At 41.0% G+C, this 15,110-nt stretch overlaps 1 protein-coding gene across 3 annotated transcripts in view; it reads right to left on the bottom strand.

Annotated features, from left to right (window-relative positions):
• The window catches only part of CRYL1 (crystallin lambda 1), a 68,160-nt gene that overhangs the window by 46,626 nt on the left and 6,424 nt on the right, over positions 1-15,110 (bottom strand). For all 3 annotated transcript variants that reach the window (XM_054213428.1, XM_054213437.1, XM_054213420.1), the window contains one exon: positions 3,983-4,109. In XM_054213428.1, the coding sequence (XP_054069403.1) occupies positions 3,983-4,109 (127 nt within the window). The remainder of the gene's footprint in view (positions 1-3,982; positions 4,110-15,110) is intronic.

Genomic DNA, 15,110 nt, shown 5'->3' on the forward strand with positions numbered 1-15,110 from the left:
AGCAATGATACTGGCAAGCTGTTCACTCAATCATCTTTCAGTTCAACTCAAACACCGACATGATGAAGTATTTTACAGCAAGTCTTTGAGATCAGACTGTTTCAAACCCTAACATCAGCAAAAGAACTTTCTCAAAAGCTCTACAAAGATGGCAAGTCAGGTCACATGCTTAAAACCAGCTCCCTCAGAAGCCAAAACATAACTTCTGGTGCCTCAGGTCAGCGTTTAAGATAAGTAGGGTAAAACCTGGCCTAAGGTTATATTTACCCAGCTGACAGCAAACAGACCCATGTTTGTTTGTCCAGTGCTCAGAGCTGACCAGTGACCAGTCCAGAAGCAGCCATGTTACTGCAATGCTTGCATACTCTGCCTTCCAGCAGCTTTGCATTTACAGAGGTATGTCATTAACAGAGCCTCCAAACCAGGATGCTGTTATATCCTATGAGATCAGGGCAGCTGAAAACATTTTCACCCACTGCTCTCTGCAGATACTCCCTCAATTCCCAGAAGTAAAATGGTTCTTGAAAGCCATCAGGAAAGTAAAACAAAATCTAGAGGTAGAAGCTGGTATCAAACAATCAATGACAAATGTTTATGACAGAAGACATGAGACACCTACCGTTAAGACTCCCAAGTTTCCCATTCTGAGGCACCACCAGGCTTTTTAAAAGTTGTTTTTAAGCTGGTAACACTGTTTTTCTAAGTCTCAGGGGGAGAGATAAAAGAGACAGCAAGATCCAAAAGAGAACAGGCTAAAGATCTATTAGCCTTGTTAACACCAGTTCAAAAGAGTTTGCAGGTGTAATGGGGGGGAGGGAAGGGTACACCCTCTCTTTTTAAAGAGAGGAGAAAAAAGAAAAAGATACTGTTCTAAGGCTTTTAGGCAGAGTTCCTTTAAAAGGAAGAAGGATAAATACCTCAGACCGCAAGGTATAAGTTAGAAGCTAAATTTCATGCCCTTGCCAGTCTGCTCTGTCCCATGTCACAGCACAAGAGGTGGGTTTGGAGATCACCTCTCAGCCACCCTCCATGCCTGGCTTCAACCAGCCCAGCCAGACCTCACAGCTCACCATCATACCCAGCAGCTCAGGGGTCAAGAGTAAGATCTTACCAATAGTCATCTTATCCTCCTCTGAGAGCTAGTTAACTTTATTACTCTGTTAGTAAATTGTTCCAAGGCAAAGCATTCAAAAATATGTGTTTTCCTCTTACTACCACTGTGGTAAGAGATCATACAAATGCTGCACTGATTTCTATTCAGCTTGTATTATTGAGGAACTAGACGCACATCCACTCAAACATGTTCTTAATAGTGGAAGGAGTACCAATAACTTCAGTACCCAATAGGACAAAAGTCATCACGTATTTATGCAGGAAAGTTAAGAGCATAATATTAAGAAACATTTAATTCACCCATGACAGTCCCGTGCCAGGGACATTATAGTACAAATGTATCCATTAATTTGTCTCCACAGTGTTTTCAGCTAATGGAAACATTATTTCAGAAGCTTTTAGTGATGCAAGAACCTTGCAATGCACATTCACCAAAATGCTATAGGTTATGCCCTTACTCTAAGCAGCATAGAAAAGCTCAGAGAAGCAAAACTGGGTGAATACTCACTTTTAGAGCAAAAGCCAGACTGATTTCCTTCTAAGTTGATGCAAAGCACACCAGTCAAGACAAGTTACTTCATAAAAATGCTCAGGAAAGGGAACATAACAAATAATATGCATCAAGGCATACCTTGTTTTTACAGATTCATGACATTACTGTTATGAATTTTCTTCTTACTTAGTCCTAATTGTTTCTTTCATCTTTTCCACTTTTATATCTTCACTAATGTCATTTAGGAAGTTCCACTTTTTACTACTTCATCCCCTTTAAGTTATGTCCATGAAAACACCACAGAAGGCAACTGTCTGAAGAATTCCTTCAAGGAGTGCAAACATCAAGGAATTAAAGCTTGAAGTGGACTTACCCTACAAAGGCCAAATTTGAAAAGAAGTTAAGATTTAACCAACTGAAATCTAGGGTAAAGAAATGTAGTTCTCATGGAAGTCTTCTAACAAGTTAATCAGTAGGTTATATCATTAAGCAAGAAGACAGAGTCCTCTATATTCAACTAACGTTAATGCAACTGATGTTTTATTTTTTAAGTAACTAAAAGTCAGACCACTTGCACTCATAAGTTACAATTAGTCCATTTTGTCCTTCCAGGTTCAAAGCTGCACTAGGTGATGTTTCTGAAGTTTAATATGGGTGAGCCAGAAAGCAGTCTGTTTGTTGCTGAAATAAGAATCAATAGGTTCAAATAATTTGCCCGCTTATGCTGTGTAATTGTCAACACTTTGCATCAAACCAAAATTTGATGCTGTGGTTTGAAACTGATGAGCTGATATGAACACTGCCAACAGTGTTCCACACATACAATTTGTTACCCACGAGCATACTGCAGTTACTTATTTTTTATTTATTCATATGCTTAATGACTACATATTAAGAGAGATCAAAAGGGTTAAGGGAACATAAAATAGTACCAGTACATGGTCACATGTGAGATAAAAGGTCCTTTCGTGGACAGTACTGGTAAAGAGACAGTAAGCAGACAGTAGGAGGAACAGTTAGTTCTTACTCAGTGAAAGATGCTGTCCCGTGCTGTTTCACAGGTATCTGTGTCCTTTGTTATATCCATTCATAAGTGACCTGAAAGTTAGCTCGTAATATTAAGTCGGTCATCGTCATTACAAACATTTGTGGAAGTGCTTTACAGGACTGAGTGACTAGACAATACACTCGCAGATTAAACTCAGCAGAGATAAGCAATACATATGTGAAAACAACAATACGAACTGACAAGCTCTAAGCTCGTTTCTGTTGAAGGAGTAAGATATTGGGATAACAGCATATAGTTTCATGATCTGGAGAAAAGCAAGTGAACACAAAATAGTATACCACTGTAAAAATCCACAGCGCAGTCACACCTTGACTCCTGTGTGAGGCTTTGCTCTGCCTCCCATTCTCTCCCCTTTCACCTCACCAACTTGGGAGGAATAAAAGGTCTGGAAATCTGTTCCCTTTAAATTCAATTTATTGTTAGGGATGTGTTGCAGCTAAGCAGATTGTGGGATTTACAGCCTGGAACAGTATAAATTGTAAACTCTTGAGTGCAACACATATACATGTAAGGACAGTTGATGGTACAACACTGGAATACTACCGGGGGACCATGTAGCATAGAAGATGCCAAATCCAATGCAAACTCATTCATACTTTAACCCAGAAATGGTCCCTGATTCACCTGTTCCCTAAACTATGCCCATACCAGTAAGCATACTAATAGTTAAGCAGCCACGAACTATCAGGGTTGCTAATACAACTCGTTCCCCATCCCAGTTTTACTTAGCAGCACAGATTCTAGCCCTATATATCAACCCTGCTTTTACACAGAATCACAGAATTTTTTTTAGTATTCTAACACCCTGTCAGATAGCTGCTTTTGGCTACAGTGCTCCCCCACAGTCAGAATAGAAGTCACCCCTGGGCGTAACCATACTCCCTGCCTTCCCAATGTACCTGGAGAGGAATAAACACGTTTTAGTCCCAGCACTAGAATGTGTGGTGCTCCCTAAGAGATCTCTCCCCCAAGAATCTCCTGCTCCCCCATCCCCTCATATTGGTCTTTCTAACCAGTACAGTCTTTGTTACACATGGAGGTTGGCAATCCTCTCTTGGCTTAGCCAGCCACCAGCCTCTTCCAACATAACGCAAAGAAACTTGCAAAGACTCTGGAGCAGGGAAATCCTGCAAAGAGGCTTTATCTCCCGTGTCGTGATACTAGGCTAGAAAAAAACATTAATTTAACAAGCACAACCATCCTTATGCAGTCAGGATGTTGACCTCTCCATTGCCCATCGACTGCACAGCACAGGTCTTGATGATCTTTCTAAACCGTTTGCTAGGAGTTGTCAAATCTTTGCTTACCTGAATGAAAGTAGCACCCTCTACTGCCGCCTTCAGGTCTGCACAGACGCTAATGAGAGACAACTGCTGCTCCACACTCAAAGTTCCTTTCAGGAATCCCGACTCCTTCAGCTCTTTCATTTGTTTGCTGACAGAAACAACATACACAATTAAGTACTTTATTATTGTTAAGCCACCATTCATTTTTTCAAAAAGCTCCTTAACACCCCAAAAATATACCATTTGCCATTCCACTGCATATATTTATACTCAAAAAATAAAAGGTTATAATGTATTCACTCATTTCTCTTTGCTCTCTCCACCTTACATAACATTTTTCTTCTCTTCAAGCACAGACAGCTCTAAGATCTACTCCTAGACAAAAGTTTGTTACCACCTCAAACCTGTCCTCACTGGTGCAAGATCAGCAAGAGTTTTTCAACTCAGATTTAATGTGAACAGAGGTCTCTTTAATGTACTTCATGTAGTTTTGTAAAACAACAGCGCTTTTGGTATGAAGCCTAGCTGTGGGAACGCTGTTTAATGGTATAGAAATAAACAAATACACACTATAAAGCCAGGAGTCCTTCCAAGAAAAAAAAAAAAAACAAACAACCAAAACTAAACCAACAACCACCACCAAAACCATGCCCCAACAGAGGTAATGACTACAGAGTGAGTATCATAAAATTTGAGTAGTTACTAAATTGGGTGTCCAGAGCTTGAACTGAACATTCAAGTACACATTACTGCTGTGGCTGGACATGTCACCTTCTCAGAAAAAGCCTCTACAGTTTTAAATCCTCATAAATCCAGAGCAAACAAGTAATTTTCAAGACTGTTAAAAGTCACTTAGAGGAGCAGTTTCCACAGAAATTAAGTGGGATTAAACTATCTGATCGCAATCAACATAAAGCTATTTGATACAGCCATTATCACAGTTAAATCTGTTAGTTACTTCAAGCAAGAACTCCTCGGACCCTTTGGTTTTTACTCAGCAAAAATTGCTCATCCTGAAGAGGAAAGTGAGCTAGTGATTAGCAGCAGGGGGAAAAAAAAAAAAAAAAATCAAAACCCAAATCCTTTCTTCTCCATACCAATCTAGTTCTGAAACTTTGGCTTCTTTTTTGGATGCCTTTTTACATAATAAATAAATTGCACTTGCCACCCAGTTGGAGGGTGGAAAAGCTGTACTGCCTCGAAAAAGTTAGTGTATTTTTGTACTGCACAAATCATATAACTGCATATAGAAATAACCCATCATCCATCATGTGTTTCCTAAGTGACTGTGGCACTGGGGTACACATGACAGTCTTCATTAGGGGCTTTATGGGCCAGTACATGTTAAATGGGCAGAACTTATTTATACAGGCCCAGATGATCTCCACTGCCCACCACACCTCAGTCCTCAATACACCTGCCCAGGCGCCTCCATGTACCCAGACAGTAGCAGTGGATTTATTTTTCTATCTAGATGGGGAGGAGATGGGAACCCATATGCTTGTCACGATCTACAGCTGCCAAACACCTTCATTAGTCCTTACGAAGCAGGACAGGCAGCCAGCCACAGCATCGGAATAACGCTGGTCAGCCCCAGACCACTTCTCTAGTACAGCTCCAGCGCTTATACCCTGGGGAGGAACTTCCTCAACCCAGCCAATGATAGTGCTGCAGCCACCAGCAATCCCAAACACACCAGACAGGGAGCAATGGGACCTCAGCTCTCAGTTGCTTTATGAAGTTGTGGGAGGTGTCACCAACATTTTTCAAGCAGCATTTTTAAATTATTTGAAAAGGGAGAGGGATGTAGATCATACTGCCTCTTTTTCTCTCTACTCCTTTCAGACCACCTGCTGAGCAATATGTGATAATGCACTTGCACTTTATCAAACCACCCTTTTATTTAGAGCTCTTTCCTGTCAACAAGTATTGAGTCCATAGATGAAATAAAAACATTAAGCTTCCTCCTCCAGATTTCCCTAAACAAAATGAGTGGGATTCATCTCACCTACCCTGTCAACATGCACATCTGAGACAGTCATCTTGAGCTCTCTTTTAAAGAAGGGAGAACTAAGTGTTCTTAGTGTGTTGTCTGATTTTTTTAGGCATCAAAGTATGCAATCCATCTTGTCTTGTAATGGAAGTACCTATTCCCCCCCCGCCCCGAAGAGAAAATAGCTCAGAATAAGACATTTAGATCATAGTATTCTGAAGTCACCAAAGAAGAAAATTTGCAGGGATTTATTTAAAGACAATCTAATTCCTACTTAAATATACAGACACAGGTCAAATTTCAGCAGAGATTCAATGGGCCCTTGGATCTTTAGCTTGAACTGCCTTACTAAATCTACCATTAACTTCTAAAGAATCAGACTTTTACTTCAGCATCCATGTAGCTGTTACACAGCAAATATAGCCTTTACCGCTTTTATTGTGGCTTTATTGAGAGGTCGTAAACACCTGCTGCTCTGCAAGTGACTTGGATGTCCTTTCTTCCACTCAAAGTAATGGAAAAGAGAACATTTGTTTCCCAGCAAACAAAACACCTTCCTAATGTATCTTTCTGACACAAATCCAGAGCAGCAACACCTTGTTCTGGGAGCCACCCCGCTAAAAGTCAAGGTAAGGAGCACTCAGTAGCCACCTAGGTGCCAAAAAATGCCTTGAGCAGTTCTGCTCCTTGTTTAGCACAACAGTTGGAAGAAACAAACACCTTCAGATCACCGTGGACTTCGTACAACGAATCAAAGTCTTTCCAGTAACTTGGGAGTAGGTGATATTCCAACAGAGGCTCTGTTTGAAGCTGGTAAAGATGACAGTGCACCTTCTAAATGAGAATATGCACCCATATTTCTAACTGAGAAGAACAAAAGCAACAAGAGCAACAATCCATATGCATATGCACACACAGCGCTAACTCCTACAAGCATTAACTTTCTACCTTTCAATGAGCTGCTTCAGCAATTAACTCCAGATAATTGTTTCTGTACTGCAAGTTCTAACACTTCCTCTTTGTCAGAGCTGATCACGGACAGTGATTTTTGACTCTTAGGCAGAGCACACCTGGATAAACAGCTAGGCATTGCAGAGCTTTGAAAATGTTTGGTTCATTCTTAGCTGGAAAACGAAGCTGAGTCATATGCTTTTCAGACACTGCTCAGGTCTGTCCTGTTTACTTCCCTGGAGTACCTTAGACTTGGTGCCAAAATTAGTATTCCTACAGTTTATGCAGTCCAAAACTGATGAAAAGAGTTCCATTAATAGCTTTCTGCTTCTTTTCTCAAATATTGATTTAGGCTCACTAGTCAGAAATTCTTTTCTGGTAAGTTTTGTTTAAAAGCACTTTAAGACAGACAGACAGAAAAAAGTGATCCAACACTCCCCTCCAAGCAGCACCACAGAAATAAGCAGGAAATCCATCAAGTTTCTGGATGAGTTCCCCATTTGGTTTCTTAAAAACACCACAAATGGACAGCTGGAAAGCACAGATTTCTGCCTTTGAACAATCTGCGTGGTAAGGAATAGGAAACGGGAAGCTTCAGCTCTATTTTCCAAGTTGCCAGGGTACAGCACAGCCTGCTAGGCAGGAGCTCCACCCAAGACTTAAGGCTTCCAGCACACTGCCAACTACACCACTAAACCATGGCCTTAAGTGTCACATCTACACACCTTTTAAATACCTCCAGGGATGGTGCCTCAACCACTTCCCTGGGCAGCCTATTCCAATGCTTGATAACCCTTTCAGTGAAGAAAGTTTTCCTAACATCCATCCTAAACCTCCCCTGGTGCAACTTGAGGCCATTTCCCTGATTCAAAAGGTCTTAATTATCCATTCAAACATTCATTTCCCAGGTGCCACTTCCCTAAATCCAGCATCCTCCTCTTGCTCATAGGCTGAATAGTGCTTTTAAAAAACAAAAGCAAAATTTAAGTTTGAAGAGACCACATCAGAATTATTTCTTTCATTAAGGAAGAGGGTGGAGTTCTTGTTCACTTTCTGTGCAATACAACACTAGTCTCATTCTCCCTGGTCCTCAAACTCCACTCCGTGGCTGGTAACGGAGGGATTCAAAGGGGCTAGAGTGACAGACTAAAAGATCTGACTTTCATTTTTCTTCCATAAGTTTTTACAGAAGTTTGCAGCACCTGTGTCCTGTTCCATACTTTTCCTTCTCTGCCAATGATGACCATCCTATCATTTCTGCTTCTCTATCATAAGCCATTACTCACTACACTGTACACAAGAACACCATTTCTTAATTAATCCACAAAACTGCCATCTTCATACTTTGGAACTTAAGGCTGGACTGATTTTTCCTCCTAAACAAAATCTTCCTGTTAACATCACCAATCTTCATGCTAGCCATTTATTTAAATTAGGATAGTTATTTAAAAATATGGAATAGGAAATACAATTTGTGCATTACTTGAATTTTGGCCTTCCCTCCCAAGAAAAGTTTTTTGCCCTCCTTCACCAATATATTTATTGACATTTTGGCTGTTTTGTGCCACAAATGAATTTTAAGTCTTACAAACGCTAAACTCTCTTTCTATTCCCCTGGGGTATTAGATTGCCTACACTTTTCTGGCAAAGAAAGGGAGCTTCCCCTGGTATTTATCATACACTAGGGCACAAACCAGACGGGTTTACACATACAGCAGTACACCACTGACCTCTACTGGACGACTTTTTATTCAAAGCAGCCTAGACGTCAGGGTGATCACCCCTGAGGATGACCACAGACTGAGGTCATTGCAGCCACATCCATAGAACACACCATAGGACTTTGCTTTGCAATTGTATTATGTGCACTGTTTGAAGAGTTTGACTCATATGCGTAAGGTCTTTGAAGAATGAAGAATTCACATCCATAAGAAAAGATTACTTCCTTTTAGAGCCCACACTTTGTCTACCTCCAGAGTTTTACTGTTGCACATGACTGCCCCTGTCAACACTACTGTGGAAACTGAGACGGTATTTGCTTCAAGATAAGGCACCCAATTAATAACAACATTCCTGATCACATAAACTGCCTGGGATGCTCAGGCAGTTCTTATTCTAGAAGTTTTTCCAGAAGAACCTTGCAAGTGATGCTAATACTCACCCCATTTGGTCCACACCCCATGGCCTCACCTTCATCCACAGCAACTATTGGGCAGTCATAGTACTCAGCACACATTGTTGCAACCAAAAAATACTTGCAAGATTAAAGACCACTGAATCACAAACTAACTACCCAAAGCAGCAAGGAGAAAGGAGGGCAGAAGACACCACCAATATTATTCTTCGCAAGTTCAGCCAACCACTACTGTCAAAGACTAGGGCCATTAACCAGTCATGGCAACAGACTACAATCTATATGAGAGGGAACTTGGAATGGCAAAAAAAAAACCCACAACGAAACACTCAACAATTACCAGTCGCATCTATCTAGCCTGAGACACACAAAGTAGGCAACTGAAAGCCCCTGACACTGGGACCAGCTCGCTGTCCATATATAAAATGGCCATATAGCAAGCTGCTAATATTGAGTTTCAATTGGTCATTTAAAAGTGTTAGCAACCACTTCCCACCTTCCTGCTTTCCCCAGACTAAAGGTAAGCACACAACACACTACCACAGAAAAGCTGTTACACATTTCAGCTTCTTGAAACAGCTGTACAAGCAGAACCACAAAAGCACATATGTTCCTATCAAGACAAGGGAGATCCAGCACTGTCAAACGCACTCCATCCACAGCAACGGCAGTGTATTAAAGAGGGACAGTTACACAACTGCCTTTGACTACAGAAGAGCCGGGATGCAGCATAAAAGCATGGTGACGCACAGAAGTCAATCAAAGTTCCGAGATCTTCTGAAGTTATCACACACACAAACTGTTTTCCAGACATGGCACTCTCAGGATGTCTATACTGGCATTACACAAACTGGATGCTGCAACGAGACCAAAGACTTTGTAACAGGAAAATGCAGTTACAGTCATTATGTTTTTCCACAGTAAATGCAGAGTCACCGATATCGTTAAAGCTGAGTGAGGTCTGCAACTCAATACAAGTCATGTCTTACCCTTGGAAGATCAATTCCAGTGTTGTCTCCAGATCCAGTGAGCTGAATAAATCCACTCATTAGGTATGCCAAGATAAAATTGAAAGGTAGAATCAATCCTATGATTTAGCACAAGCTTGATTTGCCAGCATCAGGCACTCAAGACCAAAATATACTTTGGTAAGAACTGCCTACTTAGAAGGTGTCCCCTCGAAGGAGATATATAAAACTATCAAGGAAGACCTAAGCCAAGCTGCATTTTGCCCTTGATACAAATACAGTGTCAATACAACACAGCAATACAGACCAGAGACTGGAAGAGGAAGCCAGGTTGGAAAGAGTTTCTAACCACGCATCCATGGAACATGCCATGAGCTAGGAAAAGAGGGCAAAGCCTACATCACTGTACTCCTCACGCTACAAAACCGATCCAGTGAGCTATTCCCCTTTTCATATGAACGAAGCATAAGAGGGCACCAGACAGCAAGAAGTTGTGCACCTTGAGGTGTCTTTTCTAGAGACTAGTCTCCTCCTGGAACGAGAAAGATGATGAACTTGAGTTACAGGGGGAAGCGTCATTCAAAATTTTGGCTATAATGATGTCACAGATATGGTTTACTACTTTGGCCTTGCAACCTGCCATACATGGGGCACTTCATTACAAGTTGCAGATTCCCATTCACAATGGTACAGAATTCTTAAAGTACTTCTCTCCACTTGGCGAGGGGTGAGTGGGGACATGCTGCTTTTTTCTAGCCCCTGCATCTTGTTTGTTTTTCATAGCAATTGTGCACTTCACTATGTATTAAGTACAATAAAATTTATGGTTAAATTAATACTTAATGAAGAGAGGAAGTGTGATATTCCCATGTCAAGACTGCTTGGCTCCAACTCTTTAAAGGCCCGATGTCTTTGAACCATGCAGAACAACCTATTGTCAGATAAAGCTGACGTACAAGTTAATTCTCACTGAACAGCCTCACTTTTGAGTTTAGATTCAGTACTATGCAGCCTTAGCACCATATTATCAGTTTTCAGAAGGCAAAGTTCTGTAGAAGTCCATTCTGGAAGAACAGAACTCACTAATAACTTTTCATTTTAATTAATTAAATTTTAATTAATTTAAATTTAAGGGAGAAGGTCTCTATTATTTAATAAAGAGAGGGTCAAAGTTGCTTTCCTCACAACCAAATATTTCTATGTTTTGATACTAGCATTGCATTTCACTTGTATCTATGTAAATAAAAGTAGCAATAGTAATTTTATGTGGCCATATCCCTACATACAACTACCACTTCACAAAGACAACTTCAACCTGTCCCAGAAAATTTTTCTACTGGGGCTAAGAGAAGAAAAGAAGGATCCGAAGATAGAAAAGAGCTTTAGAATAATTTTACTGTTTAGTGCAGTCAAATATAGTCACATAGTTTAAAAAATAATCTTGTCTTTATAATTTAGCAAAGATTACTTCCCAACATCTTCTACAGGCTTTTTTTCCTGAAGTTAGCTATAACCTTTATACATACAACTGTTTGGTTTTTATATATTAAAATATATATTTACCTGCTCCTGTGTCCTGGAGGAGATATAGTTTTGTATCTATGCAAATATTGTATTTAACCAGCACCAGCTTCTGTATATCTGTAAACCACCTGTGGTTTACAGAATGGACGTGCAAATATCCAAGTTTTAGTGTCCTCTTCAGAGTCAAGTAAACTTTTTCCCCTTGCAATAGTCTTTCATTATATATGCAAAAATTGTTGCACATAAAACATGAATCGGTTACATAGGGGGAAAAAAATACAGCATTTCCACTGTAATGAATCTTTATCAGCAGCATAATTATCTTTAGAACAGTAGCACAGTAAATATTTGAAAAAGTGTTTTACATATTACAAGAATCAAAGTTTTTTTGGGGGGTATGCACTAAAGCATTTCTGCATCATATGGTTTAATATTACTTTCAGGAACACAGTACTACTTGTTTTTCTAATTCTCATTATTTTAAAGTTCATCAACCTTGCATTCAAACCAGAATCACACTGACTCAGAAGAAAGCATACTGGATATGAAGAGTTACGTTTTCCAAGACAGGTTACTGCAGCATGCCTTCAGTAGTTCAAGTGTGGCATAAAGCCGTTCATTAGTTTGTTTCTTCAACAGAACAAAAGGTTGTTCCATTAGAGCAGACACTGGTTAATAATGCCACTGGTACATCCAGTTCAATGCAATGTGCAGTCATTTTGTGTGCCAGGGCACTGCCTGCCACGTGCCTGTCAACAGGTAAGTAGGTAGGTAGAAATCCATCACACCATGTTAGGCTTTTGTAGACACACTCTCCTTTTCTTTCTGTATCCGGTCTACTGGTATTGTGATAACATGATATGTATTTCCACTTGTTTCAGTAGATCCAAATTCCACACTGTAACCTTATTTTTTCTTTTTTTTACCCTTACCCAAGTGTTTTGAATAAATTTACAGAGTACATTTCAGGTCTTCCATGCAGATACGCGCAGGCTCTCCCGATCATTGTAGGTCCATCCAGACTTGTTCCAGTCCTCTTGCAGGACTACACAGCCCTGCTGCCCACCTACTGTAGCGTAAGAGTTGAATTCATTAGCTTAATGAACCCTGAGATGCCCTTTATATAAATTCAGAACAGTGAGTTACAAGTCGATGTACTAAAAGTCCATCACATAAAATAGTTAATAAATACTTACGTATAATTTGTGTCATGAAAGGAGTATCATCTCCTTTTAGAAGTAAAGCGAATGTTGTTTCCTACTCAAATCATGTTTTTCTTTTGTTTAGAATAAGGAAACTACAGTCCCCTGTACACTCCAGTTTCTCCTTAATATGCAGAGCATCTCCATAAACTAGAAGTTCATGGACTGCAGACTACAGTGGAACAAATACTTTTCAATACTAAAACAAAACAAAAAAACCCACCAAACCCTAAGCCTAAAAACTTCCCTAAAAGCACTAGCCATTTGCAGAGAAAAAGGAAAGCAAGTCTCAGCAAGTCCAGAGAAGTAGCCACCAGATGGCTTTGTCAGTTGCTCTCTACTGTGAGCCCTCGTTACCTTCTCAAGCTCCAGCCCTTACACAAGCATCATATCAGTAACTCAAAGGGATTTACTGCAGGCTGTGTGCTATAAAATCAGTGCAAAGAAGTTCAAGTTTAACCATATTTTGATAAGTACAATCATTAAAATACTGGTTGAAGAAACTGCATAGCTTGTATTCTTATCACAAAAAGTACACTGACCTGAAACTAGGCTTTTTAACTAAGATGTTACAACAGCCAAGATACACAAGTTAATTATAAGTTGAGTTAGGAACACCTTATGTAAAAGGCAAAACCTGACTTGAACTCCTATGGGACAGCACATGCAGGCACAGGACAGCACAGACACAACCAAATAGCACTCTACCTAATTACACCGGACATTTTATGTTTCACTTTTCCAAGCCAAAAACCTTAGAAGCCTAAAGTCCCCATTTCACTATTAGAAAAAGAAAAAATTAGATGCGAGTGCTCTCTTTAGTAATGTAGACTGCAAAATTTCCCCCTCCACAATAATCCGGAATCTCATCATGGCTATCACTACGGCAGCAATTCTGCAAAAACCAAGTGTCTGTCATCTAGCTGTAGCAACAGAGATGTTCAGTCTGACTAACACCTACCTGGAAAGAAAGGTTTGGGGAAATAAAAGAAAATAAATTAAAAAATTGTAGGAGACAGATTCTCCCCTTTCATTATCAAGCCATTTTTAGCAAATCTCACTAGATATCACATACCCTTTAACTTCTAAACTCCAAGAACTGAACTGACCTACAAGGGGCTCCTGAAGTCACTCCTCCTTCCTGTAAGCCTTGTTACAAAAAGCAAGCAGGACACAACATGCCACAACCTTTTTTAGGTGCAGCTTACTCCCCATAGCAGCTGACACACAGCAGCTGACATATTTCACTCCAAGGCACAGAATCATAAGGTTGGAAGGGACCTCTGGAGATCATCTAGTCCAACCTCCCTGCCAGAGCAGAGTCACCCAGCGCAGGTTGCACAGGAACGCGTCCAGGCGGGTTTTGAATGAGTTGGAGACTCCACCACCCCTCTGGGCTGCCTGTTCCAGTGCTCTGCCACCCTCAAAGTAAAGAAGTTCCTCCTCATGTTTAGGCGGAACTTCCTATGCTCAAGTTTGTGCCCATTACCTCTTGTCCTGTTGCCAGGCACCACTGAAAAGAGCCTGGCCCCATCCTCCTGACACCCACCCTTTAAGTATTTATAAGTGTTGATAAGATCCCCCCTCAGCCGTCTTTTTTCCAGACTGAAGAGACCCAAATCCCTCAGCCTTTCTTCATCAGAGAGGTGTTCCGGTCCCCTAATCATCTTGGTAGCTCTCTGCTGCACCCTCTCCAGCAGTTCCCTGTCCCTCTTGAACTGGGGAGCCCAGAACTGGACACAGTACTCCAGGTGCGGCCTCACCAGGGCAGAGTAGAGGGGGAGGATGACCTCCCTTGACCTGCTGGCCACACTCTTCTTGATGCACCCCAGGATGCCACTGGCCTTCTTGGCCACAAGGGCACATTGCTGGCTCATGGTTATCCTGCTGTCCACCAGGACTCCCAGGTCTCTTTCAACTGAGCTGCTCTCCAGCAGGTCAGCCCCCAACCTGTACTGGTGCATGGGGTTACTCCTCCCCAGGTGCAGCACCCTACACTTGCCCTTGTTGAATTTCATAAGGTTCCTCTTTGCTCAACTCTCCAGCCTGTCTATGTCTCTCTGTATGGCAGCACAGCCCTCCAGTGTGTCAGCCACCCCCCCAGCTTTGTGTCATCGGCAAACTTGCTGAGGGTGCACTCTATCCCCTCATCCAGGTCATTGATGAATATATTGAAGAGGACTGGACCCAAGAAGGGTCATCACGAAGGGAGGACCGATGCATTTAGGTTGAGATGCTGATCACGAAACAACCTACATATTAGAATTAAATGCTGATACAGCAACGTAAGTTTGTTTACCAGACCACTCTATAAATGCACTCACTCCGTCAAAGGCATATAAAAAGCTATATTTCAGGTCCAGAAAGAAAAGGGTGA

Source organism: Rissa tridactyla, chromosome 1 (genome assembly GCF_028500815.1).
Source record: "Rissa tridactyla isolate bRisTri1 chromosome 1, bRisTri1.patW.cur.20221130, whole genome shotgun sequence".
NCBI classification, from domain to species: Eukaryota; Metazoa; Chordata; class Aves; order Charadriiformes; family Laridae; genus Rissa; species Rissa tridactyla.